General features: G+C 44.5%; 1 protein-coding gene across 4 annotated transcripts in view; it reads right to left on the bottom strand.

Annotated features, from left to right (window-relative positions):
* Positions 1-27,996, bottom strand: part of rgs12b (regulator of G protein signaling 12b) — a 341,690-nt gene that overhangs the window by 44,129 nt on the left and 269,565 nt on the right. For all 4 annotated transcript variants that reach the window (XM_068029252.1, XM_068029254.1, XM_068029253.1 and 1 more), the window contains exons 13-17: positions 27,803-27,929; positions 14,321-14,417; positions 9,113-9,180; positions 8,600-8,753; positions 8-676 (exon numbers count right to left, since the gene is read on the bottom strand). In XM_068029252.1, coding sequence (XP_067885353.1) covers positions 8-676; positions 8,600-8,753; positions 9,113-9,180; positions 14,321-14,417; positions 27,803-27,929 — 1,115 coding nt within the window. The remainder of the gene's footprint in view (positions 1-7; positions 677-8,599; positions 8,754-9,112; positions 9,181-14,320; positions 14,418-27,802; positions 27,930-27,996) is intronic.

The following is a 27,996-nucleotide window of genomic DNA, read 5'->3' as shown; positions in this document are numbered from 1 at the left end:
TAAATACCTGAAGTGGATCTGCAGTGTGAAGCGTTCTCCTGACCATCTGTGTATGGAGTTGGTGGAGTATAGTTAGCTATCTCCAGTTTACTGACAGTGGATGGTGGTGTTGGCGGGGGCGGTAACAATGTGCTGTTTGGGCTATTGATATCACCTTCTGCCACAAGAGTCAGATCAAATGCATTTTCATCCTCATAAGGTGGGACAGTTTCCGACTGCCAGTCTCCAAGCTGCTTTTCCCACCTCTGTTCATTGACATGTGGAATGGGAGAGACCGGCACATGGAAAGGTGCATCATTTGTCGGCTGAGTATCTGGCTTTACATAATCGGGTGGCACTAACACAGGCCGATGACAGTTATCTTGTTGATGTTTAGTCTTGGCTTTCACGTTGTTGGAGTTTTCGCTGAAATTCACTGATGAGATAGCTGTGCTGGAGTCTGTATTTACCAATTTATCAGACTGTTGTGCTGATATTACGCTCCTGTGCGCAGTTTGGCTTTTTTCCTCTCTCTTCCTACCATTTCCCTTATTTGCTGCAGGTGTGGAGGAGCCTGGTTCAAGTATGCTTGGCTTGAGGCGTAGAAAATCTGGAAGAACAAGGTCTTCTTTCTTCAGAAGTCCACGTTGATCATTCACTCGGTTACTCTGAGCTTTGGACAGAAGGTCAAAAAACTCTGCCACAATACAAAATAGAAAAATAAAAGTCAGAAAGGTAGTTATTTACTGTTTTACCCATATTTTTAAAAAAGTAAGCCTCTCAAAAAGTTAACATTTGGATTAAAGCCTAGATGTTATTTTTCCTGGGTAGAGGGTCCAGTTTGAGGTGTAATACATTCAAGTCCAGCCTGTTGGTTGACATCTTTGTCATCTACAAAAGATGATGGACATGCAGCAAACTATCCACTTAGGTGGGGTGTCTTCTCTTGGGGCACCTTTGCTGATGGCTGTGAAGGTCAATCCTTGAGAGGCAGGTTCTGCCACAACTGCTGCACGCGAAGCTGCCAAGTGACACTGTGAGTTTTTGTTTTTGGATTTGGTGCCTGTTGCCACTCTGCTGTAGCCATTGGTCAAACGAACATATGAATTAGGAGCAGAAGTAGGCCATTCGGCCCCTCGAGCCTGCTCCACCATTCAATAAGATCATGGCCGATCTGTTTGTGTCTCGAATTAAACATTCCCATCTACCCCCGATAACCTTTGGTTCCCTTGCCTAACAAGAATCTATCTACCTCCACCTTAAAAATATTCAATGACCCCGCCTCCACCACCTTCGAAGGTAGAGAGTTCCAAAGTTGCACAACCCTCAGAGAAAAAATTTCTCCTCATCTCTGTCCTAAAAGGGCAACTCCTACTTTTAAAACAGTACCCTCTAGTTCTGGACTCACCCACAAGAGGAAACTTCCTTTCCACATTCACCTTGTCAAGACCGTTCAGGATCTTATATACTTCAATCAAGTCTCCCCTCACTCTTCTAAACTCCAGGGAAAATAAGCCCAGTCTGTCCAACCTTTCCTCATCAGACAATTCGCTCATTCCAGGTATCAATCGAGTAAACCTCCTCTGAACCACCTCCAACACATTCACATCCTTCCTTAAATAAGGAGACCAAAACTGCACACAGTATTCGAGATGTGGCCTCACCAATGCCCTGTATAACTGAAACATAAAATCCTTACTTTTTTTTTCAATTCCTCTCGTAATAAAGGAAAGCATTCCATTAGCCTTCTTTATGACCTGCATATTAACTTTTTGTGACTCATGCACTAGAACACTTAAATCCCTCTGCACCTTGGAATTCTGCAGTCGTTCTCCGTTTAAGAAATACTCTGCTTTTTTATTCTTCCTGCTAAATTGAACTTTACATTTTCCCACATTATACTCCACCTGCCAGATATTTGCCCACTCACTCAATCTATCTATGTCGGTCTGCAACCTCCTTATGTCCTCTTCACAACATACTTTCCTACCTATCTTTGTGTCATCTGCAAATTTAGCTACCATGCCATCACTCCCCTCATCTAAGTCATTGATATAAATTGTAAAAAGTTGAAGACCCAGCACAGACCCCTGCGGATTCCACTTGTCACATCCTGCCAATCAGAAAAGGACCCATTTATGCATACTCTCTATTTTCTGCCAGCCAGCCAATCTTCTATCCATGCTAATATGTTACCCCCTACACTACTTTACGCAATAACCTTTTATGTGGCACCTTGTCAAATGCCTTCTGGCTCCCCTTTATCCACAGCGCATGTTACTCTTTCAAAGATCTCCAACAAATTGGCTAAACATGATCCCCCTTTCACAAAGCCACGCTGACTATTCCCGATTACCTTGAGTTTTTCTAAGTGCCCAGCTACAGCCTCTTTAATGATCGATTCTTATACCTCCCCCACAAAAGACGTCAAGCTAACTGGCCTATAGTTACCTGTTTTCTGCCTTCCCCCCTTCTTGAATAGAGGAGTTATATTTGCTACTTTCCAGACTGATGGAACCTTTCCAGAATCCAGCGAATTTTGAAAAATTAACACCAACGCATCTACTACCTCATTAGCCATCTCTTTTAAGACCCTATGATGAAGCCCATCAGGACCTGGGGACTTGTCAGCCCGCAGCTCCATCAGTTTGCTCAGTACCGCTTCCCTGGTGATTGTCATTTCACCAAGTTCCTCTCTTCCTTGCACCTCCTGATTTACAGTTATTACTGGAATATTTTTGTATTCTCTATCGTGAAGACAGAAGCAAAATATTTGTTCATTTCATCTGCCATTTCCTATTATCTACTATTAACTCCCCAACTCACTCTCTAGAGGACCTACTCTCATTTTACTTACTCTTTTCCTTTTTAAATACCTGTAGAAACTCTTGCTGTCTGATCTTACATTTCTAGCTAACTTCCTCTCATACTCTAATTTCTTTCACCTGATTAACCTTTTAGTCATTCTCTGCCGTTCTTTATATTCTGACCAATCATCTGACCTGCCATTCATCTTTGCGCAATTATATGCTTTTTCCTTAAGTCTGATGCTTTCCTTAACTTCTTTAGTTAACCACGGATGGTGGGTCCTCCCCTTAGAATTTTTCGAAGTATTGGTCGTTGTGGTAGTGCACACCAGTCCACAGGATCTGTCGCCATTTCCCTCTTTTGCCAGCTAGTGACTCTCAGGTGCGTCGGGCCTTCATGTCACACTTGCAAGCATCCTTGAAGTGGAGCTTTAGGCACCCCACTGGACGTCTGGCACCGGCTACCTCACCAAACAGAAGGTCCTTGGGTACGCGACCAACTTCCATCCTGTGGATGTGTCCAATCCTCCAAAGTCGCCTCTGATTAGTGCCAACACACTTGGGAACTCTGCCTTTGAGAGGACTGCCAAATTTGTGATTTTGCCCTGCCAGGATATACCCATGATGTGCCACAGACAGCGAAGATGGAAATTATTGAGCTTCTTTTCCTGGTAGATGTAAGTCGCCCATGCTTCACAGCCATACAGCAAGGTGCTGAGAACACCAGCCTTATAAACCATCAGCGTGGTCCTGAGGGTCAGCTTGGTGTTACCCCATGCACGTGTCGCGAGTCGGCCAAAGGTGTAGCTGATTTCCCTATGCATGTATCGAATTCTGCGTCAAGGAACAGATTGTTAGGAGCAGCCTACCTGCATGTCAATATGGTGCTTTTTTTTTATCTTCCCTGTCCAACTTGATACTGTCCTGATACTACTTTTTAGCCACAGAACCAAATACTATTTTACTTAAAAGGGATATAATTCGGAGGAGGGGCGTACAGTTCCCCAAAACAGACAAGGGAAACAAACAGTATCCTCGAGAGAAGTTCTGACAATAAAATGAAGCCTTAAGACTGAACACACAGAAAACATGCTGTGTCCTTATCCTTCTCCCCGACTCCTGTTGCCATCAAGCTGAGCAAAGATCTCAATCATCCTGAACCCTGTCTGATCCCAGCCCCTGAACTTGATCCAAAGTGCAGCATTGGTAGAATTCAAGAAAGGAAGTTCACCTGCTTATCTGATAACTCTGGGAAAATAACATTATAGGGCAGCACAGTGGCGCAGTGGTTAGCACCGCAGCCTCACAGCTCTAGCGACCCGGGTTTGGTTCTGGGTACTGCCTGTGTGGAGTTTGTAAGTTCTCCCTGCGACTGCGTGTGTTTCCTCCGGGTGCTCTGGTTTCCTCCCACGTGCCAAAGATTTGCGGGTTGATAGGTAAATTGGCCATCGTAAAAAAAAAATTGTCCCTATCTTAGGTAGGTAGGAGAATTGTGGGGATGTGAAAGGGAAAATGGGATTAATGTAGGATTAGTATAAATGGTTAGTTGATGGTCAGCGTGGACTTGTTGGGCCGAAGGGCCAACTGCTGTATCTCTCTATGTGAGTGGGAGAAACCCTGAAGAAGTGAACCTCCAAAATTGCAAAGCTATGTAATAGGTACATACTATATGGAGCGAGGGGGAGAGGGCAAGAGAGAGAAAGAAGTAAGGACAAAAGGACAGATGCATATATACAGTGCCTTTTACCACCTCAGATGTCTCTCCAAGTAAGTACTTTTGAAGTGTAGTCACTTTGTAGGGAAGTAGGGAAACATCACTTTCTACGTTGAAAATAACTAGCCAAATTCTTAAATTTTGTTAACGCCTTTATACATTCATTTAATAGCTTTTCTAAATCTCAAAAAGAGTGAAATAATTGGAAGAAATGATAATGAACAGAATTTTCTTACTGCTACAGAAGATAAAGAAAAGTAATTTTCTTCTTACAGCCAAATCATAACTAAAGTGTCAGCAGCATCATTAAACTACTTAAGAAGTGGCCCACTGTAACTTGCACACTAAAGTTCTTATTTATTATATTTAGAGATACAGCTCTGAAACAGGCCCTTTGGCCCACTGAGTCTGTGCCGACCATCAACCACCCATTTATACTAATCCTACATTAATCCCATTACCCTCTCACATCCCCACCTTCCCTCAATCACCTACCTATACTAGGGGCAATTTATAATGGCCAATTTACCTATCAACCAGTAAATCTTTGGCTGTGGGAGGAAACCAGAGCACCCGGCGAAAACCCACGCGGTGACAGGGAGAACTTGCAAACTCCGCACAGGCAGTCCCCAGAATTGAACCTGGGTCGCTGGAGCTGTGAGGCTGCGGTGCTAATCACTGCGCCACTCCTTTATATACAAAGACAAGGGATAAGCCTTCCTGTGGAGAAGTACTTGGTGCTTCCCCCTGTCTTGAGATTGGAGATTTTTCTGCATAAGAAAATCATAGTTTGTGAACCTGCATCCTATCATATATTTGCAACCTTGAACGAGATTATCTTTCCAACATTACAGTAGTGACTCCACTTCAAAAGTAACTCATTGGCTTTAAAGTGCTTTGGGATGGCCTGAGGTTCAGAAATGCACTATATAAATGCAAGTCCTTTTTTAAATCTGAAAGTTGATGTAGGATATGGTTATCTTTATTCATTCATCCTGCTCTAAAATTTGATGTAAATGTTCATTTGCCTTGCGGTAGTTTAACAAAATATGTTTAGAGTACGGTATTCTTCATAATTCTGGATGGACTGCAAAGTCACTTCTTATTTTAGAGTTGTTTTTGATCAGTATCATTGATAAGATACCTGGGTCAGGTTCGTGGTTCTGGTATGCAGCCAATAAATACAATGCCCTCACTTGGATTCTACAAAAGTCCTTGAATTACGGATGAGAAATTTGTCCTTTCAATATTAGGCTGCTTCTCCAGAGAATATTTCAAGGTGTAGAACGCCACGGTTAACAATTGTGGTTGCATGTCTGCCATTGGTGGGAGCAATTTGAAATGATGAATTAAGAACATCGTAGATGAAACATATACATTAAAGTACGCTGGGTTCAGTGGGTGTTGTTCTGTGTGTGGGGACCAATAGTTCATAGGACTTGTTGTAACACTGGAATGTCATGCAGACTTTTCATAATTGCATAGAATGGTTACAGCACAGAAGGAAGTCAAACGGCCCATCGTGTCTATGCCTGCTCTCTGCAACAGCAATCTACCAAGTCCCAAATGTTAGAGAAATTCCCAAGCCTGTTTGTGAAGAAGACATTGTACTTTGCATCGGTATTCACCGAGGAGAGGGACATGACGGATGTTGAGGTTAGGGACAGATGTTTGATTACTCTAGGTCAAGTCGGCATAAGGAGGGAGAAAGTGTTGGGTATTCTAAAAGGCATTAAGGTGGACAAGTCCCCAGGTCCGGATGGAATCTATCCCAGGTTTCTGTGGGAAGCGAGAGAGGAAATAGTTGGGGCCTTAACAGATATCTTTGCAACATCCTTAAACACGGGTGAGGTCCCGGAGGACTGGAGAATTGCTAATGTTGTCCCCTTGTTTAAGAAGGGTAGCAGGGATAATCCAGGTAATTATAGACCGGTGAGCCTGACGTCAGTGGTAGGGAAGCTGCTGGAGAAGATACTGAGGGATAGGATCTATTCCCATCTGGAAGAAAATGGGCTTATCAGTGATAGGCAACATGGTTTTGTGCAGGGAAGGTCATGTCTTACCAACTTAATAGAATTCTTTGAGGAAGTGACAAAGTTGATTGATGAGGGAAGGGCTGTAGATGTCATATACATGGACTTCAGTAAGGCGTTTGATAAGGTTCCCCATGGTAGGCTGATGGAGAAAGTGAAGGCGCATGGGGTCCAAGGTGTACTAGCTAGATGGATAAAGAACTGGCTGGGCAACAGGAGACAGAGAGTAGCAGTGGAAGGGAGTTTCTCAAAATGGAGACTTGTGACCAGTGGTGTTCCACAGGGATCCGTGCTGGGACCACTGTTGTTTGTGATATACATAAATGATTTGGAGGAAAGTATAGGTGGTCTGATTAGCAAGTTTGCAGACGACACTAAGATTGGTGGAGTAGCAGATAGTGAAGGGGACTGTCAGAGAATACAGCAGAATATAGATAGATTGGAGAGTTGGGCAGAAAAATGGCAGATGGAGTTCAATCAGGGCAAATGCGAGGTGATGCATTTTGGAAGATCCAATTCAAGAGTGAACTACACAGTAAATGGAAAAGTCCTGGGGAAAATTGATGTACAGAGAGATTTGGGTGTTCAGGTCCATTGTTCCCTGAAGGTGGCAACGCAGGTCAATAGAGTGGTCAAGAAGGCATACGGCATGCTTTCCTTCATCGGACGGGGTATTGAGTACAAGAGTTGGCAGGTCATGTTACAGTTGTATAGGACTTTGGTTCGGCCACATTTGGAATACTGCGTGCAGTTCTGGTCGCCACATTACCAAAAGGATGTGGATGCTTTGGAGAGGGTGCAGAGGAGATTCACCAGGATGTTGCCTGGTATGGAGGGCGCTAGCTATGAAGAGAGGTTGAGTAGATTAGGATTATTTTCATTAGAAAGACGGAGGTTGAGGGGGGACCTGATTGAGGTGTACAAAATCATGAGAGGCATAGACAGAGTGGATAGCAAGAAGCTTTTTCCCAGAGTGGGGGATTCAATTACAAGGGGCACGAGTTCAAAGTGAAAGGGGAAAAGTTTAGGGGGGATATGCGTGGAAATTTCTTTACGCAGAGGGTGGTGGGTGCATGGAACGCTTTGCCAGCGGAGGTGGTAGACGCGGGCACGATAGCGTCTTTTAAGATGTATCTAGACAGATACATGAATGGGCAGGAAGTAAAGAGATACAGACCCTTAGAAAATAGGCGACAGGTTTAGATAGAGGATTTGGATCGGCGTAGGCTTGGAGGGCCGAAGGGCCTGTTCCTGTGCTGTAATTTTCTTTGTTCTTTGACTAGGATGCTTTGGTGAGACTGTTTATTGCTTGCCACAGAGCTTACTTCTGCTCTCCAAACACCACCACCAGCGTGCTTGCTCGCTCTTTTTTATATTTACACTTGAATACAATTAACTAATTAACACCCAACACATGTTCACCCTATAATCTTGAACTACCAGATATTTATCATCCATCAACAGAACTTCAGACCCTAACAGCACTCCCCCGCCTTTTCCCTATTTTCCCCATTGCCCTGTAAATTTTTTAATTCTACCTCAAAAGTGAATGGAAACGTATATTTTTTTAGAAGTGCATTTGCTTCCTTCTTAATATACTTTTTAAGAGGTAGTTCCACGTACCACAACAAATGAGCACTAGATCAAACTCAAAAGCTCTCTGATTTTCGGAGGTTTAATCAAGCTGAATCTTAGCTGGCTTCGTTTATGATTCAGCACCAAAACTTCATTTTTTTTGTGCACAGCACTGCTTTTTCCCTCTTGTGAATGTTAGGCCTAATCCGAACTCAAACTAAGCTCAACCGTACACATCTTTACTGTATCTGACAATACATTTCACAATTTTGCTGATTCTACAGATGCAACAATTAAGACTTTTCTTCAGAATCTTAATAAGTCACTTCCCTAAATCCCTTTGCGCATCACCTCCTTCCTAATTTTGAAAAGCTTCCTACAACTTTTTTCTTCAACAACACCACCCCCTATAAAGTGCTTCAAGACATATCTGAGTAAGAAGCTATTTTATACTAATGTTCTCTGGATTATTAGTCCATTAAGTAGTTTACCTTCTACTTCATCCATATTTAGCTTTGGCTGTCTCTTTCTGTTTGTCCTTTGAATTACATCTTCTTTTTTCAAAGGTCGTGCATCTTTGGAAGATTTTCCATTATCTCCTCTCACTTTAACCGAAGAGGGCTTTTCCACAGGTCTTCCATCCTCCTGGTGTTGATAAGATTGATGAGTATAAATGAGAGATATGTTATTTTGCATCTAAAGACATCAGAATATATTAATATAATTTGAAGGCATTATCTAGTAAGGGACAACTGAAACTAAATATGGATGAGTAGAGGGGAAATTATTTACTGGACTAGTAATCTTAATAATAAAATTGATGAGCATAAATGAAAAATTTATGTTACATCTAAAAACATCAACAGAATATATTGATATAATCGGAGGGCACAGTAGCTGCCAAAGCATCTATTTTCCCATGTTATGCTATCTTTTTTTTAAAAATCTGCAAACATCAATGGCACAATAATATTTCTATAGCATATAAAAAGGTAAAAGTTTACCTTTACACCATTATTTTGTGTGCCAGTGTTGGAAGAGCCTGGTTTTCCTCCTGCAATCTTCTCTCTGTCTGTAAGTAAACAGTGTAATGCCACACACACTATTAAATGATCAGATGAAAGACTCAGTGACATTTTGACTGACTGATTTTACCTTTGATAATTTGGATAACTGTTAACGTTAACAATATTTATTCATTACTCTAACACTCTCCTCTGGTGTTCTCACAGTGTTACAGGTTACACTGTTTCTGTGGGGGGAGGCGGGGGGGCGGCGGGGGAGCACAACTCCGATGAAAGGAATTGGAAAATAATTTTGCTCCAATTTGATCAGCCTGAAAAAAAAATTTTTTTTTTTAGCTACTTCAGTTAAATGAATTTTTTTTCTGCCTGACATACCAGTTTAAGAAATAAATACCTATGGTAACCGTTTTTTTGTTACCCAAGATATCAAATTAGTATTTTATCTCAAAATAAAAGCAAAATACTGCGGATGCTGGAAATCTGAAATAAAAACAAGAAATGCTGGAATCACTCAGCAGGTCTGGCAGCATCTGTGGAAACAGAAGCAGAGTTAACGTTTCGGGTCAGTGATCCTTCTTCGGATTTTATCTCATCAGTTTAACATGTAGGTTTTTACAGTGAGAAATATAAAACTGACAATTAACAAATCAATATATTTTTACTGCACCTTGAGCAGCAAATTGGTAATCTGACTGGGTGATTAAGAGAGCAGAATAATGAGCATGAGGGAGGACAACAAAGCAAGATTGAGGGACTGGGTGCGGTGTGGCAGCAGCAGCTTGGACTGAGGACGATGCTGGGGGAGTAGGAAGAAACAAAGTAGGACTGATGGAAAGGATGCCATGCAACAACATCAGTACAACTGTGGATGGAGGATAACAGTGGAGTAGGAGACTTTAACAATTCCAGACAGCTGTGTAGGGCAGCAACAAAGTGGGACTGAGTGAAGGGGGAATGCAGTGTGGCATCAGAGCAGGATTGAAAGAGGGCTACCATAGTGAACTAAAACAGAGGAAGTTACTGAGGTGGTGCTATAGCCAGCAGCACTGAGGTGGGGGGGGGGGGGGGGCGGGGGGCACATCCAAACAACAGCAAAGTAGACTGAGGATCAGCTCTGCAGGGAAGAGACAGGTGAATTGAGTGAAGGAGGGAACTTTTTAAAAGGAAAATTGGAATTCCCATGGCATTGCTCACAGAATGATTGTAACAGTGGTGTCTGAGGTTAGCTGCACCGGGAGTCACAACAGCAACCTCAAAGCCAACTCAAACCTCAGGCTTCTAAGACAATTTTCATTCCTGCTTTTCACTGGTATATTGCTTATCAGTTTAGTTGTGATGTGTTACTCTTTTATGAATATGACATTTAAGCCCATCAGGTGAGAGACAAAAATATTTTGCATATACATTCGTATGATGCCTGAAGAGACACCAGAGGTACTACAAATAGAATGAAAGCTAAATGTAAGACTTTTATATATTATTTATATATATTCCTATCCTGAGTGGCGTGAAACAGGGCTGTGTTCTCGCACCTACACTGTTTGGGATTTTCTTCTCCCTGCTGCTCTCACATGCAGTCAAGTCTTCAGAAGAAGGAATTTTCCTCCACACAAGATCAGGTGGCAGGTTGTTCAACCTTGCCCGTCTAAGAGTGAAGTCCAAAGTACGGAAAGTCCTCATCAAGGAACTCCTCTTTGCTGACTATGCTGCTTTAACATCTCACACTGAAGAGTGCCTGCAGAGTCTCATCGACAGGTTTGCGGCTGCCTGCAATGAATTTGGCCTAACCATCAGCCTCAAGAAAACAAACATCATGGGGCAGGACGTCAGAAATGCTCCATCCATCAATATTGGCGACCACGCTCTGGAAGTGGTTCAAGAGTTCACCTACCTAGGCTCAACTATCACCAGTAACCTGTCTCTAGATGCAGAAATCAACAAGCGCATGGGAAAGGCTTCCACTGCTATGTCCAGACTGGCCAAGAGAGTGTGGGAAAATGGTGCACTGACACAGAACACAAAAGTCCGAATGTATCAAGCCTGTGTCCTCAGTACCTTGCTCTATGGCAGCGAGGCCTGGACAACGTATGTCAGCCAAGAGCGACGTCTCAATTCATTCCATCTTTTCTGCCTCCGGAGAATACTTGGCATCAGGTGGCAGGACCGTATCTCCAACACAGAAGTCCTCGAGGCGGCCAACATCCCCAGCACATACACGCTACTGAGCCAGCGGCGCTTGAGATGGCTTGGCCATGTGAGCCGCATGGAAGATGGCAGGATCCCCAAAGACACATTGTACAGCGAGCTCGCCACTGGTATCAGACCAACCGGCCGTCCATGTCTCCGCTTTAAAGACGTCTGCAAACGCGACATAAAGTCCTGTGACATTGATCACAAGTCGTGGGAGTCAGTTGCCAGCGTTCGCCAGAGCTGGCGGGCAGCCATAAAGGCGGGGCTAAAGTGTGGCGAGTCGAAGAGACTTAGCAGTTGCCTCTGAACCCACCTCAGGGGGGCCCATAAAATCCCAGCCATTAAGTACTAATGCTCAAGCTTTGTGATGCTTATAATATTAGCCAAGTTTTAGCAACACACAAATCTTTTGGCAATAAACTGTGGCAGAAAGTGTGGCATGTCTTTAAAAGTCTGCTGCTGCTGATGGCCCACAGCCCCTCATGGACGCCCAGTTTTGCATTGCTAGATCTGTTCTAAATCTATCCCATTTAGCATGGTGATAGTGCCACAACACGATAGTTGGTATTCTCAATGTGAAGACGGGACTTCTCTCCATAAGGACTGTGCGGTGGTCACTTCTGCCAATACTGTCATGGACAGATGCATCTGTGGCAGGTAGGTTGGTGAGGACGAGGTCAAGTATGTTTTTCCTCTTGTTGGTTCCATCACCACCTGCCTCAGACCCAGTCTAGCAGCTATGTCCTTTAGGACTCGGCCAGCTCAGTCAGTAGTGGTGCTACCGAGCCACTCTTGGTGATGGACATTGAAGTCCCCCACCCAGAGTACATTCTACGCCCTTGTCACCCTCAGTGCTTCCTCCAAGTGGTGTTCAACATGGAGGAGTACTGACTCATCAGCGAAGGGAGGGCGGTAGGTGGTAATCAGCAGGAGTTTTCCTTGCCCATGTTTGACCTGATGCCATGAGACTTCATGAGATCCGGAGTCGATGTGGAGGACTCCCAGGGCAACTCTCTCCCTACTGTGTACCACTGTGCTGCCACCTCTGCTGGCTCTGTCCTGCCGGTGGGACAAGACATACCTGGGGATAGTGATGGCAGTGTCTGGGACATTGTCTGTCAGGTATGATTCCGTGAGTATGACTATGTCAGGCTGTTGCTTGACTAGTTTGTGGGACAGCTCTCCCAACTTTGGCACAAGCCCCCAGAGGTTAGTAAGAAGGACTTTGCTGGATCGACAGGGCTGGTTTAGCTGTTGTCGTTTCCGGTGCCTAGGTCGATGCCGGGTGGTCCGTCCGGTTTCATTCATTTTTATTGACTTTGTAGCAGTTAGACACAACTGAGTGGCTTGCGAGGCCATTTCAGAGGGCATGTAAGAGTTAACCACATTGCTGTGGGTCTGGAGTCACATGTAGGCCAGACCAGGTAAGGACAGCAGAATTCTTTCCCTAAAGGAGATTAGTTACAAAAGTGCCTCTGTGTTTTGTTAAATATATTTTTTGAGGATTCCTTTTCGAAAGATTAAAGAAATGTTAAACTTTGGAGTTTTCAAAGGGAGTCATGTAAAGGTCACCCGACTTTGAAAAACAATCCCTGGAAATGTTTTTTAAAAGGGGCACTGAGAGGTCTTGTGAGAAAAACAAGTCTTTCCGGGAAACCACCTGACTTCCAGCTCAATCAACAACATAGAACTTTGGACACCTGGAGAAGTTGTTTACAAACAAATGACAGGTCAAGATTGATGGAGGTCAAAAGGTTGACCCCCTGTTGGTCTCACTTTTGAATTGTTTTGAGTTGGGGTTGAACTTTATAAAATGGGAGAGAACTTCCAAGGAGAGAAGAGAACTTCCAAAGAGAGAAGAGAATTCCCAAGGAAGGAGAGACGACCATAACCCAGCTCAGCTTTCCAGAACCTCTCTAAAAGACCCTAAGAAGTCCACTGTGTCAACTCATCTTGTCTCCAGTCTTTGAAGAAAACCTCTCAACGCCAATTGAAAAGAACTGTTCTAAAATATCCCAGTGACCTGTCTATGTGTACTCGGAGGCCAGACTGTATGCCAGTTTTGGAACACAACATATCTCATCTGCTGTTTCTCCAAGAACAAGCAAGTATTCAGCACAAGGGTTTTTTCTGTCTGTAACTGAGCTCCAAAAACTAAAATCCCTTTATTTTTCCAGTGAACTGGTGTATGTGTGCGTCTGTATGTGAGGGGCTAAGGTAAAAAGGGAACTTTAATATTTCAATCTGAGTGTTTATGCATTACTTCATTACAGGTTAAGACTTGTTTTAGAATAAACTGATAATTCTGTTGTTTATTAAAGAAACCTGATTGGTGTGTTTTATTCTGGGATAAAAATTGAGTCTATGATTGACTGTATTGGTAAGTGGGAAAAAATGTAAATACATGTTGTGGTCCGTGGAGAAGTGGAGCTAGAATAAACAGTGCACTCCTCCCACCTCGGTCATAACAGTGTTAATGCTTTGCTTTGTTACTGCATAAGTCTTGTTTGATAATAAACTGATAATTTTGTTCTTTATTAAAGAAACCTGGTTGCTGTATTTCATTCAGGGATTAAGAGTAGAGTATCTGATCGACCGCATCGGTAACTGGGTAAACATTTTAAAAAAATATATGTTGTGACCTGCGGAGTAGTGGAACTGTTTATTCTAGTTCCACTTCTCCACGGATCACAACATATATTTACATTTTTTTCCACTTACCAATATGGTCGATCATAGACTCAATTTTTATCCCAGAATAAAAATGAAAAGACAGTGCACTCTTCCCACCTCAGTCTAATAATTCCATTTATTATCATCTTGCCAAACTTAATTCAAACAGTAAAAACTAATAAAATAATTGGTCATTAAGTGATTAAAATTACTTGGTCAAATCATTATTCACTGAACTGTTTTGGACTCGAATAACAGTTATATACTAGAGCAGAGAAAAAAATCATTGAGGGGAAAAATGCACACCTCCTATATCGTGCTTACCTTTCTCCTTAACATATTCTGCAATATCCAAAACAACACGTTGTCCATCAAGATTAGAGATAGGAACTCCAAGATCTAAAGCCTCTGATTCTCCATTCTATGGAATATAAAAAACACAAAATATGTCTTTCAGTAACAAAAGGGAAGGGAAGGAAAGAAAGTTACACAGAAAAAATATGAGATAAGAATGAGAAAACAAATTGGTTCATAGGCGTCTCCTTGCTCTCAAGGCCCATGTGCTTACACCTTTTTATATCCACTTTACTGCTTCGATTAGCATTCCTCTACTTGTTGTTGAACTGTCAATTAAAGGCTCTTTTACTCGGCAGCACTTCTAAAAATATTTGTAACTAATAATTTCAAACACACTCAAAAGAACCGAACCCAATCCTGCTGACAGCAGGAATCTAGAGACTGAATTAGGACTGGTTTGATGAGGAAGTGGTTGGGGGTGGGATGGTAGGGTGGTACTGTGAGCAGATCGTCACAATGTCATTTTATCTTACAGATGCAGTTAGAATAACATTCATTAGCACCACTTTGGAGATGGAAAACATTAAATTCAAGCAAAGGTAAAGATATCAAGCCAAGTTGAATTGTGAAGTAAACAATGTAACTGAAATGACACAACACAAAGATAGGTGAGGTGAGAGTGACTGCCCTTGACATCAAGTCAGCATTTGACCCAGTATGGCATCAAGGAGCTCAAGAAAAACTGAAGTCAATGGGAATCAGGGGGATAACTCTCCACTGGTTAGAGTCATACCTAGCACAAAGGAAGATGATTGGGGTTGTTGGAGGTCAATCATCTCAGCTCCAGGACATCACTGCAGGAGTTCCTCAGGGTAGTTAGTGTCCTAGGCCCAACCATCTTCAGCTGCTTCATCATAAGGTCAGAAGTGGGGATCTTCGCTAATGACTGCACCATGTTCCAACACCACTGGTGACTCCTCAGATACTGAAGCACTCCATGTCCATATGCAGAAAGACCTGGATAATATCCAGGCTTGGTCTGATAAGTGGCATGTAACAGCCGTGCCACACAAGTGCCAGGCAATGACCATCACAAAAAAGAGAGAATCTAACCATCTCCCCTTGACGTTCAGTGGCATTACAATTGCTGAATCCCCCATTATCAACATCCTGGGGGGTCACCATTGACTAGAAACTGAACTGAACCAGCCACATAAATGCTGTGGCTACAAATGCAGGTCAGAGGTTGCAAATTCTGTGACTTCCCAAGCCTGTCCACCATCTACAAGGCACAAGTCAGGAGTGTGATGGAATACTCTCACTTGCCTGGATGGGTGCAGCTCCAACAACACTCAAGAAGCTCGACATCATCCAGGACAAAGCAGCCCACTTGATTGGTACCCCATCCACATTTACTCCCTTCAACACTGACACACAGTAGCAGTAATGTGTACTATTTACAAGATGTACTGTAGCAAAGCATAAAGGCTCCTTTGACAGTACCTTCCAAACCTACAACCTCTACCACCTAGAAGGACTAGGGCAGCAGATGCATGCGAATACCACCACCTGCAAGTACCCCTGCAAGCCACACACCATCCTGACTTGGAACTATATCACCGTTCCTTCACTGTCGCTGGGTCGAAATCCTCGAACCCCCTTCGTAACAGCACTGTTGGTGTACCTACACCCTAAGGACTGCAGAGGTTCAAGAAGGCAGCTCACCACCACCTTCTCCAGGGCAATTAGGGATGGGCAATAAATGCAGGCCTAGCCAGGGACACCCACATCACCCAAACGAATAAAAAAAGTATCACATAAAGCATTACATTTACAATAAATGGATCCAAACATTGGACTTTTAATCTATTACGAGAAGATCTCCCATGACATTGCATATGGCTATTTTACAACAAAGTGGCTGTTGGCTACCTTTTTGAACTGCTGCAGTATGAGTGGTAGGGACAATGCACAGAGATAGGGAGGTCCAGTATTATTTAGCTAGCCATCATGAAAGTTGGGCGATATATATCCAAGTTAGGATGGTGTGACTTCGAAGTGATGGTGTTTCCATCAGCACTTGCTGTCCTGGGTGGTGGACATTGCTTGTTTGGGAGATGCCGCCGAAGGAGCTTTGACAAATTGCTGCAGCCTAGATCAGGCTAGGGAATGGATATTTAGACTAGTGGGTGAAGTGCCAATCAAGCAGACTGCTTTGACCTGCATGGTATTGAACTTCATAAATGCTGTTACAGCTGTATGAATCCAGACAAGTAGAGAGTACTCCATTACATTCCTGAATTGTGTTTTGTTGGTGGTGGGGAGATTTAGGGAGTCGGGAGGCAAGCCATAGCATACGCAGCTTCTGAGTGCTCCATGATCTGACCTGCTCTCATAGCCACAGGATATGTGGCTGGTCCAGTTGAGTTTCTGGTCAATGGTGATCCCCAGTATGTTGATAGTGGGGCACTCAGCAATGGCAATGCCATTGAATATCATGGGGAGGTGATTAGATTCTGTCTTGTTGCAGCTGGTCATTCCTGGCACTTGTGTGGTAAGAATATTAATTGCTATTTATTGGCCTAAGCATGGATGTGAATCAGGTCATTCAGCTTGCGGGCACAGACTGCAATTTGCCCAAAATTTGCTGAATTATTTTTATAGTCATTCTTGGGATATGGGCGTTTCTGGCGAGGCCAGGGTTTATTGCCTATCCATAGTTGGCCATACAGCCAAGAACACATGCCATTAGGTTGGCACAGATTTTCTAGGAAATAATGGCATGAGTGACTCAGCCTGTTACTTCCAGGTGCCCTCTGCAACATGAACTTTGCTGAAAATTATGAGGTTTAATTTTTCTAGCTGCACCTCTCTATAAATCAATGGCAATGTCCAATTTGGTGGATTAGCACAGCTTTAATCAACGCTGCCACTTAAGACTGAACCAGAAGGCCACTGGTGACCTGGCAATGATTTACTGCTCAAAGATTGTTTTCTCTTAAGCTTTGCTGATTTATTTAGCTAAAGCAAAACTAATTGATCTTTGTGTGTGTTAGTTGGCAGGAATGTTTCCTGTTGAATGGAAATGAATTTCAGATAGCCATTTAACGATTGAACCCATTCACTGATCTCTGGTCGCTAATTTAGAATATTAATCTATTTAAAGAGTTAAGAGGACCAGTGGACACCATGCAGCTACAGTTGCACTAAATTTAAAGGCTGAGATATCTGACAAATTAATTATGAAACAACTAATTCCTACATATCTTGCATCAGTTTTGAACATCTTTCCCCTGCAGAACACGTGCTTTGAAATGAATTTGCCCACCAACATCTGAAAATGATTACAATTTAGAGGCCTCCAATTAGTTCACGTACCTGCAGCCACATAAGCAGCTCATATTACACCCAGGAATTATATTTCCAGAGCTTTAGAAAAAACAATAAAGAACTTGACGAGCAGATTTTTGACAAATTTCTGAAATGGGACAATGGAATAAAACATACTCTGAGGGAGACGATGGTGTAGTGGTAATGTCACTGGACTAGCAATCCAGAGGCCCAGGCTAATGCACTGGGTTCAATTCAATTAATAAATGCAATTAATTAATAAAGCTGGAACTGAAAGCTAGTCTCAGTAATAGTGCCATGAACTTATCATCGATTGTCGTAAAAACTCATCTGGTTCACTAATGTCCTTTAGGGAAGGAAATCTGCTGTCCTTACTCGTTCTGGCCTACATATAATTCTAGATCTACAGCAATGTGGCTGCCCTCTGAAATGGCCTAGCAAGCCACTCAGATGTTCAAGGGCAATTAGGGATGGGCAACAAATGCTGACCTTGCATTAATGTTTACGTGTTTCTCCTATAAAAGACACAAGATAATTTTATAGCTTATTCATTTCGTAAAGTATAGATTTTTTGTGTCTTTATGATACAAACCATATCTTGGATATTATCAGTTTTAGTTACTGATAACAGGTCATCAGCCGTTCAACTGGTCCGCTGTCTCCTTTTATTGGTTGGCCCTCAATAGGAAGGACAGTACCAAGAGCAGTGGTGGAGTAACATATCTCCATGTCCTCACCCCGACAGAGGCGATGACCATGGAACCGGCAGAGCAACAAGGCCATAGCTGATGGTCAGACAGAGGCACCTACCCACGAGAGTGAGTGAGCATCTCCTGGGCCACAAGGGTGTATTTGGTACCAAACAGCAATGCCGCGCATGTGATCATCACTGCATCACTGGAGGAGCAGTTGGGGTGGGTGGAATTTAACAATGGACAGACCCTAATCCTTCAAAGGCTAAGATTTCTCATGCAGGGCAAGATGATCGACATGAGAGAGGAGTTGAAGAGGCAGGGGAAAGGCAGCCACCTTTGAGGAGGAGGATGAGGGGGCCTCAGAGGGTGCACTGTCGCATCATTCCCTCATACCCTCCACCAGCACAGATAATCTCACGTTGGTGAGTAGTCACTTGCGTTTAGATTCAGGCACACAACCTGGTGAGCACATCACAGACACACCGGGGAAAATGACAGAGACTGAGAGGGCCCATCCCACTGGCAGTCGGGGGACTGTGGGAGGCCAGACCCATGCTCAGCCCCAGGCTGTTGATGTGCTGGTGTCAGCAGCAACACAAGAAAAGCTGCAGGGAGAGGTCAGGCAACATCAGGCAGAGATGCCAGAGTCTCTAGGTACACAAGTGCAGATGATGGAAGAGTCCATCTAGGCCTTGGATACTGCACTGCCTCTGCCCGTTGTGCATCTGACTTCCTCCATTGAGAGATTGGTGACTCTCATGAGAGCCACGACCAGCAGACCAGTCAGTGGCTGCCGGAGATGCATGCAGACAAGGGATAGGCATCAACATGTTGCACCACGGATATCTGACAAAATTATTGACTCAGCCACAAACATGGGGGTAATTAATCTATATATAAAGTGCATAGCCAACCGAATGCCATCAAAACATAGTCCGATTTAAAAAATTAATTTCCCACTATTTAGTGAGATACCTGACATTGTTTTTGCTTGCACAAGTAGCCAATGTCTACCTGTACACTTGATGTAGCGATGTGGAGATTCGGATAGGTGTCCATCCATCAGCAGTGATCTTGATCTTTTTCTCTCTCCTCTTGCTCTTTCTCTCCCTTTCTATATCAATACCTCTCCCCTCTCTGTGTCCATCTCTCTCCCCTATCTCTCTTCCCTCTGTGTACATCCCTCTCCCCTTTTTCTCTCTTCCCCCTCTGCCTCCCCCCCCCCCACCCCCCTCTTGTTGTTGCAGAGCAGAAACTCTCAGCTTTGTGGTTGGTCATATTTTTAAAAAATCAGTCATCAGTTTCAGTTTCAGACAGCTGCTTAAAGCAGCAACAGTGGCTATAGAACCTCAGATAGATTCATGGTTTTCGGCGGGCTTTTAAAAAAATTCAGAACCCGCCAGAAAACCATGCATCTGTCCGTGGTTCGGAAGCCGCTGACCTTGCTCTAAGCACCTGTCAGCTGTGAAACTGTAACCCACGGCTGTGATTTTGAAAAAAAGTCAGACTGGTTTGAAAGAAGAAGCCAATGGGAAATTTATTATCCTTGAAATTACCAGTCATGGACTTCAACATTTTTTACCACAGTCACTGCTGTCCATGTACAGACACGTTGTCGACCCCTGCTGCAGACCAGCACTCCATCATTTTGTCCATGAGCTCCATTCAGCGGTGGCAAGGCGAGAGAGAGACAAGGTAGCTAGAGTCTCCACCAAGTCCACATCGCTCACAGGTTGGCAGGGAGATGCAAGCGTGTCTTATAAGGCCCGAGGAGCGGCTGCCTTCCATACATGAGGGCTCCTCTCAGGGCGCTCCTGATGCGGACAGTGGCTCCAAAGCTCCTCGGCCAGTGATGCCAGCAACTCCCTCATTACAGCTGACAGAGGTGGTCCCTGCACCTGTGCAGGAGGCTCTCAGTGTACCGGGGCCCTCCAGGCCTCAGGCAGCCACAGGACGTCTTTCAAGGTCATCCCAAGTCAGGAGGCAGCAAAGACAGCAGCCTGCCTTCACCTCGGCTGACAGTACAGGGGGAGCACCATGTAGGAGTGCCTGGAAAAGATTTAAGAAGAACACCCAGATGCACTTAGGGGAATACTGGTGAAGATGTAATTGAAATCGGTAGTATTGTGTTTGCTGTGACGCAGAACAAAATAATGATATTCACGCACCACGGGGGAGGCAGTGATGTAGTGGTAATATCACTGGACTAGTAATCTAGAGGCCCTGGCTAATGCTCTGGGGACATGGATTCATATCCCACCATGGCAGATGGTGAAATTTGATTTCAATTAATAAAAAAAAAATCTGGAATTAAAAGCTAGTCTAATAGTGACCATGAAACCACTGTCAATTGTTGTAAAAACTCATCTGGTTCACTAATGTTCTTTAGGAAAGAAAATCTGCCATCCTTACCTGGTCTGGCCTACACGCGACTCCAGACCCACAGCAACACGGCTGACTCTTAAATGTCCTCTGAGATGGCCTAGCAAGCCACTCAGTTCAAGGGCAATTAGGGATAGGCAATAAATGCTGGCCTAGCCAGTAACGCCCACTTCCCACAAACAAAAAAAAAGTCTCCTTTTGTTTGTTGATGCCCTTTGGAGATTCATTTAAACCCTTCTTGCCAAGCAGCTGGATGCAAGAGACCAAGCAAGCTTAATGCTTTGGCTTTGCCAAAGTACACCTGGGTGCTGCAGTGCAGAAGAAAGGAGGTGACAACAAGGCTGCTTAAGGTTTATTTTGCAATTCCAGAAGGTGGTAAGGGTCAATGGAAACATGAATGTATAAGGGCGTCTTGTGCTTCCCTTGCGCGTAGCTCATATCGCCTTTCCTGCTGTGCCAGGGGCTCTTCATCTGACAAGGCCTGGGCAGCATCCTCCTCCGCATCATCATCATCATCATCATCGGAAGAGGCATCACACTCCACGATATCCTCACTTGTTACCCCTCTGTAGCACCAGGGTGTGCAGTTTACAGCAAACCACCACGATACACGAAACCCTCACTGGGACATATTGAAGAGCTGCCCCAGACCGATCTAGGAATGTGAATCGCACCTGAAAAGATGGTGTACACATCTGTATGTACCGTTTGCTGTGGTCACAGACCAGTTGTACACTGTGCGACTGGAAGCTCTTCCGGTTAAGGAAGGCAGCAAGCTGGTCAGTGGAAGTCTTGATTTGGAGGAAAATGTAGCTGGTCTGATTAGTAAGTTTGCAGACGACACAAAGATTGGTGGAGTTGCGGATAGTGATGAGGATTGTCAGAGGATACAGCAGGACATAGATCGGTTGGAGACTTGGGCAGAGAAATGGCAGATGGAGTTTAATCCGGACAAATGTGAGGTAATGCATTTTGGAACGTCTAATGCAGGTGGGAAGTATACAGTAAATGGCAGAACCCTTAGGAGTATTGACAGGCAGAGAGATTTGGGCGTACAGGTCCACAGGTCACTGAAAGTGGCAATGCAGGTGGATAAGGTAGTCAAGAAGGCATACGGCATGCTTGTCTTCATCGGTCGGGGCACAGAGTATAAAAATTGGCAAGTCATGCTGCAGCTGTACAGAACTTTAGTTAGGCCACACTTAGAATATTGCGTGCAATTCTGGTCGCCACACTACCAGAAGGACGTGGAGGCTTTGGAGAGGGTACAGAAGAGGTTTACCAGGATGTTGCCTGGACTGGAGGGCATTAGCTATGAGGAGAGGTTGGATAAACTCGGATTGTTTTCACTGGAACAACGGAGGTGGAGGGGCGACATGATGGAAGTTTACAAAGTTATGAGCGGCATGGACAGAGTGGATAGTCAGAACTTTTTTCCCAGGGTGGAAGAGTCAGTTACTAGGGGACATAGGTTTAAGGTGAGAGGGGCAAAGTTTAGAGGGGATGTGCGAGGCAAGTTCTTTACACAGAGGGTGGTGAGTGCCTGGAACTTGCTGCCGGGGGAGGTGGTGGAAGTAGGTACGATAGCGACGTTTAAGAGGCATCTTGACAAATACATGAATAGGATGGGAATAGAGGGATACGGTCCCCGGAAGTGCAGAAGGTTTTAGTTTAGGCAGGCATCAAGATCGGCGCAGGCTTGGAGGTCCAAACGGCCTGTTCCTATGCTGTACTGTTCTTTGTTCTTTGATGGCCATCTGCATGCAGTTGATAACCCCCTGCACCTGGGGGAATCCAGCCATAGCCCCAAATCCTATAGCCCTCTCAGCTTGAGAGTTAGGATCGGTGCAGCAGCGTACATAGTTGCCAGTCCTCCTGACAAAGGCATTGGTGACCTCCTTGATGCACCGATGAACTACAGACTGAGAGATTCCACACATATCTCCAGTGGACTCCTGGAATGATGTGGAGGCATAGCAGTTCAGTGCCAAGGTGACCTTCAGCACCACCGGCATCAGGTGCCCTCCAAGTCCCATGGGCCTCAGCTCATTCTGCATCATGGCACACGGATCATTGACCACCTCCCTGGAGAGGCGCAGTCTGTGGAGACACTGCCAATTGGACATCGTAAGGTAGTGAGCCTCAGCCGGTAGACCCTCCCTGGAGGGTAACTCCATTTGCACGCAGGAGGCAGCTGACATGCCCCTCTGCATCCTTCTAAAGCCTTCAGTGCCCGAGGCTAGACCTCCTGTGTGTGCCCACACAGCGTTAGTGCCCGTGCCGGTTCATGCTCCTTCCTCCCTCTCCGCTGCTCCTCCTCCTCAAAAAGGGCCTCGAAACCAGGGCGAATGAAGCCCATGAGAGGTTGCCTTGCACTGTGTAAGGCCTTCCAGCCAATGGGATCCTCTCCCTCCCCTCACACGACCTCCGAGGAGGTGGCACTACCATGATAGCACACTGATATTGGCTCCCCCACAGTCCTGTCACCTTGGCCCCTAATCCTGACAGTCTTTCCTGATGACCCCCCTCTTCTACCCTACTGGCCAAGTGACGCTGCCACACTTGATGACTTCCCAGTGAAGCCAACACTAAGCTCCTGTATCCTTGTCGCCTCCTTTCACCAGGCAAGGCCCTGAAGCCCCTTGGTTCCTATTCGCTACAAGGAAAATTAAAAATGGTGAATAAAACTGCTGTCAATTGGGCTCTTAAATACCTTAATTGGCTTCTCTTCTTGTGAATGTGTGAAGTCTGCCCTCCATGTCGGCCACCGACAGTAAAGTCCAGAAGGGATGTCATAGAGTCGGACAGAAACTTATCCATATTTTATGCACCACCACTCCCCCCACCTTCCTGTTTCAAATGGTCCCTTAAAATTCAGCCCCCAGTTTCAGCTCTAATCACAGAATTGTTACAGTGCAGAAGGAGGCCATTCATGTCCGCACCGACTCTCCGAATGAGCAATTCACCTAATGCCAATCCCCCACTGTCTCCCCATAACGCTGCACATTCTTCCTTTTCAGCTAACAGTCTAACTCCCTTTTGAAGGCCTCGATTGAACCTGCCTGTACCACACTCTCAGGCAGTGCACTCCAGATTGTAACCATTCACTGCGTGAAAACGCTTTTCCTCATGTTCCTTTTGCTTCTTCTGCCAATCACTTTAAATCTGTGCCCTCTCCTTCTCGATCCTTTCAAGAGTGGGAACAGTTTTTCCCTGTCCACTCTGTCCAAACCCCTCATGATTTTGAATAGCTCTATCAAATCTCCTCTCAGCCTTCTCGGCTTCAAGGAAAACAGTTCCAACTTCTCCAATCTATCTTCATAACTGAAATTCCTCACCCCTGGAACCATTCTCATGAATGTTTTCTGCACCCTTCACATTTTTCCTAAAGTGCGGCACCCAGAACTGAAGGCAATGCTCCAGTTGAGGCTGAACTAGTGTCTTGTACAAGTTCAACATAACCTCTTTGCTCCTGTACTCTATGCTATTAATAAAGCCCAGAACACTGTATGCTTTATTAACCGCTCCCTCAACCTGTCCTGCCACCTTCAACGACTTATGCACATATACCCCCAAGTGCCTTTGTTCCTGCACTCACTTTAGAGCTGTACCCTTTATGTTATATTGTCTCTCCATGTTCTTCCTACCAAAATGAATGATTTCACATTTCTCTGCAGTGAACTTCATCTGCCACTTGTCCGCCAATTGCACCAACTTGTCGATGTCCTTTTGAAGATTACACTAACTTCCTCACAGTTCACAATTGTTCCAAGTTTAGTATCAGCTGCAAATTTTGAAATTGTGCCCTATACACCAAGGTCTAGCTCATTAATATATATCAGGAAGAGCAAGGGTTCCAGCACTGACCCCTGAGGAACTCCACTACAAACCTTCCTCCAGCCCAAAGAACATCCATTAACCACTACTCTTTGTTTCCTGTCACTCAGTCAATTTCGTAACCATGTTGCTACTGTCCCTTTTATTCCATTAGCTATAACTTTGCTCACAAGTCTGTTGTGCAGCATTGTATCAAATGCCTTTTGGAAGTCAATGTACACCACATCCACAGCATTGCCCCCATCAACCCTCCCTGTTACCGCTTCAAACAACTCCAGCAAGATAGTTAAACATGATTTTCCCTTAACGAATCCGTGCTGACTTTCCTTAATTAACTATTAATCTATGTGACTATTAATTTGGATCCAAATTATTGTTTCTAGAAGTTTCCCCACCACCAAAGTTAAACTGACTGGCCTGTAGTTGCTGGGCTTATCTTTACACCCTTTTTTGAACAAGGGTGTAACATTTGCAATTCTCCAGTCCTCTGGCACCATCTGAGACTGGAAAATTATGGCCAGTGCCTCTGCAATTTCCACTCTCACTTCCCTCAGTATCCTTGGATGCATCTCAACCAGCCCTGGTGATTTCTCAACTTTAAGTATAGATAGCCTATCTAATACCTCTTTCCTATCAATTTTAAAGCATTCTACTGTATTAATTACCTCCTCTTTCACTGTGGCCTGGGTAACATCTTCTTTCTTGGTAAAGACAGATGCAAGGTATTCATTTAATATCTCAGCTATTCCCCCTGCCTCCGTGTGTAAATCCCCCTTTTGGTCCCTAATTGGCTCTATGCCACCTTTTACCACCCTTTAACTATTTATATGCTTATAGAAGATTTTTGAATTCCCTTTTATGTTAGCTGCCAGTCTCTTTTCATACAGGGCAGCACAGTGGCGCAGTGGTTAGCACCGCAGCCTCACAGCTCCAGCGACCCGGGTTCAGTTCTGGGTACTGCCTGTGTGGAGTTTGCCAGTTCTCCCTGTGACCGCGTGGGTTTCGGCTGGGTGCTCTGGTTTCCTCCCACAGCCAAAGACTTGCAGGTTGATAGGTAAATTGGCCATTGTAAATTGCCCTACTGTAGGTAGGAGGTTGGTGGGGATGTGGTAAGGAATATGGGATTAATGTAGGATTAGTATAAATGGGTGAACGTTGGTCAGCACAGACTTGGTGGGCCTGTTTCAGTGCTGTATCTCTCTTTGCTTTTTCACTTCCCCCTGAATCTTCTATATTCAGCCCTTGGTTCTCCATTGTATTATCTACCTGAGATCTGTCTCCTTCATCTCTATCTCTTTTGTCATCAAGGCAGCTCTGGATTTATTTGCCCTACCTTGCCTCTTCGAGGGAACATACCTTGACTGCGCCCAAACTATCTCTTCTTTGAAGGTAGCCCGTTGTCCAGCTACCATTTTTCCTACCAATGTTTGATTCCAATTTATTTGGCCCAGATCCATTGTTACCCCATTGAAGTTGCTTTCCCCCAAGATTGTTCATTGTCCTTTTCCATAACCAATCTAAACAGTAAGATACAATGCTCACTATCCCCTAAATATTCTTTTACTGATATTTGATCCACTTGGCCCAGATAATTCATATGAACATACAAATTAGAAGCAGGAGTAGGCCACTCAGCCCCTCGAGTCTGCTCCGCCATTCAATAAGATCATGGCTGATCTGATTGTAACTTCGACTCCACATTCCCACCTACCCCAACAGCCTTTCGCCCCATTGCTTATCACGAATCTATTTACCTCTGCCTTAAAAACATTTAAAGACTTGTCTTCCACTGCCTTTTGAGGAAGAGAGTTCCAAAGACTCACGCCCCTCAGAGAAAAAAATTCTCTTCATCTCTGTCTTAAGTAATAAATTCGCAAGAACCAGGTCCAGCAAAGCCTTCCCTTTCGTACTCATGTAGAAACATACTCTTGTAGAAAATTTTCCTGAACACACTCTTGCCCCTCTCTGCCCTTTACACTACTGCTATCCCAGTCTTTATTTGGATAGTTCAAGTCCCCCATTATAACTACCTTATAATTCTTGCATTTTTCTGTAATTTCCTTGCAAATTTGTTCCCCTTCATCCTTTCCACTAGTTGGTGGGTTATAGACCACACCGAGCAATGTAATTGGGCCTTTTTTGTTTCTTAGCTCTAGCCAAATAAATTCTGCCCTTGACCCCTCAGGGGTATCCTCTCTCTCCAGCACTGCAATGCTCTCCTTACTCAATACCATCACTCCTCCCCCTTTTCTGAACCTTGGGCTGGATTCTGTTATCCTGCTGCCGTTCACGGAATTGGGTGCGCAAAATGGCGGCAGTCCCAGCTGTGATGTTTTCGGCCACATCACTATGATTACACGGTGGGCGGCCACTTAGCATAATGACAGCAGCCGTGCACCCCAATCATGTGGCGGGAGCAGCATTGACAACGCTGTCCTGATGTTGGATTACACAGTTCAACCCTCCCCCCACAGTACCCACTCGCAGAGATCCCCCCTCCCCCCGCCACAGTACCCACTTGCAGAGCTTCCCCCTTTCCTCACATCTGCAGTTTGAGCAAAGTCCGATACTGAAAAATATTCATGAAGATAACAACGCATAACTTATCTAACCTTCGCAGGCACCGAGGACTCCCACCTCGGTGGCACCCGCTTCTCCAAAGACGGGAAAGTGAAGGCAAGTGAGTGCCACACGCCATTCAGATGATCGTGAACATCTGGTAGAATCCCAGTGATATATATGTACACACTAACGCATGCAAAATAGTATTTAACATATTTAAGCCACAATCCCGTCACTCCGCGGTGGAGGTGCTGCCACGGAACTTGGCTACCTCTGAGAAAATTGAAACCCAACAACAACAGGTTCCGTGGCGGACAAATCTGCGCTGATTCTCCACCCTCCCCAGGCCAGAAAACCCGCTTTCCAATGGCGTATAAAATCCAGCCCCAAGTATCCAGAAATATTTAACACCCAGTCCTGTCCTTCAAGTGGACATTAAAGATCCCATGACACCATTTAAAGAAGAGCAAGGAGTTCTCTCAGATGCTCTGACCAATATTCCTCAACTCACTGCTGACTGAGCAATTATACTGTTCACAAATGGTTGCTGACTGCCTAGATAACAGTTATAGCACTTTAAACACACTGTACACAAAGGACTTTGACCCATGTCTGTGAGATCTGATGAGGTGCAATTATAAATTCAAGTCTTTTTCCTTCCTTCTTATTTCCATATACTTACAATTCTAGCCACTAAGTCACTGAGATTTAAGCCGTATTTTGCCACCACTGGTCGTAGCACTTCTGTCACTGGTTTGGTGGGTTTGGCCTTTAGACCGACTGATCTATTTATCGGAACAAGGTCCAGCCTGAAAATGGAAGAAAGCGTATGCTGTCATATTTTAACCGCCTACTTTCAATCTCACAGCTGGAGTA

This window comes from Heterodontus francisci, chromosome 4 (assembly GCF_036365525.1).
Source record: "Heterodontus francisci isolate sHetFra1 chromosome 4, sHetFra1.hap1, whole genome shotgun sequence".
Taxonomy (NCBI): domain Eukaryota; kingdom Metazoa; phylum Chordata; class Chondrichthyes; order Heterodontiformes; family Heterodontidae; genus Heterodontus; species Heterodontus francisci.
The sequence above is the reverse complement of the archived record's forward strand: the minus strand, read 5'-3'. Positions and strand labels throughout refer to the sequence as shown.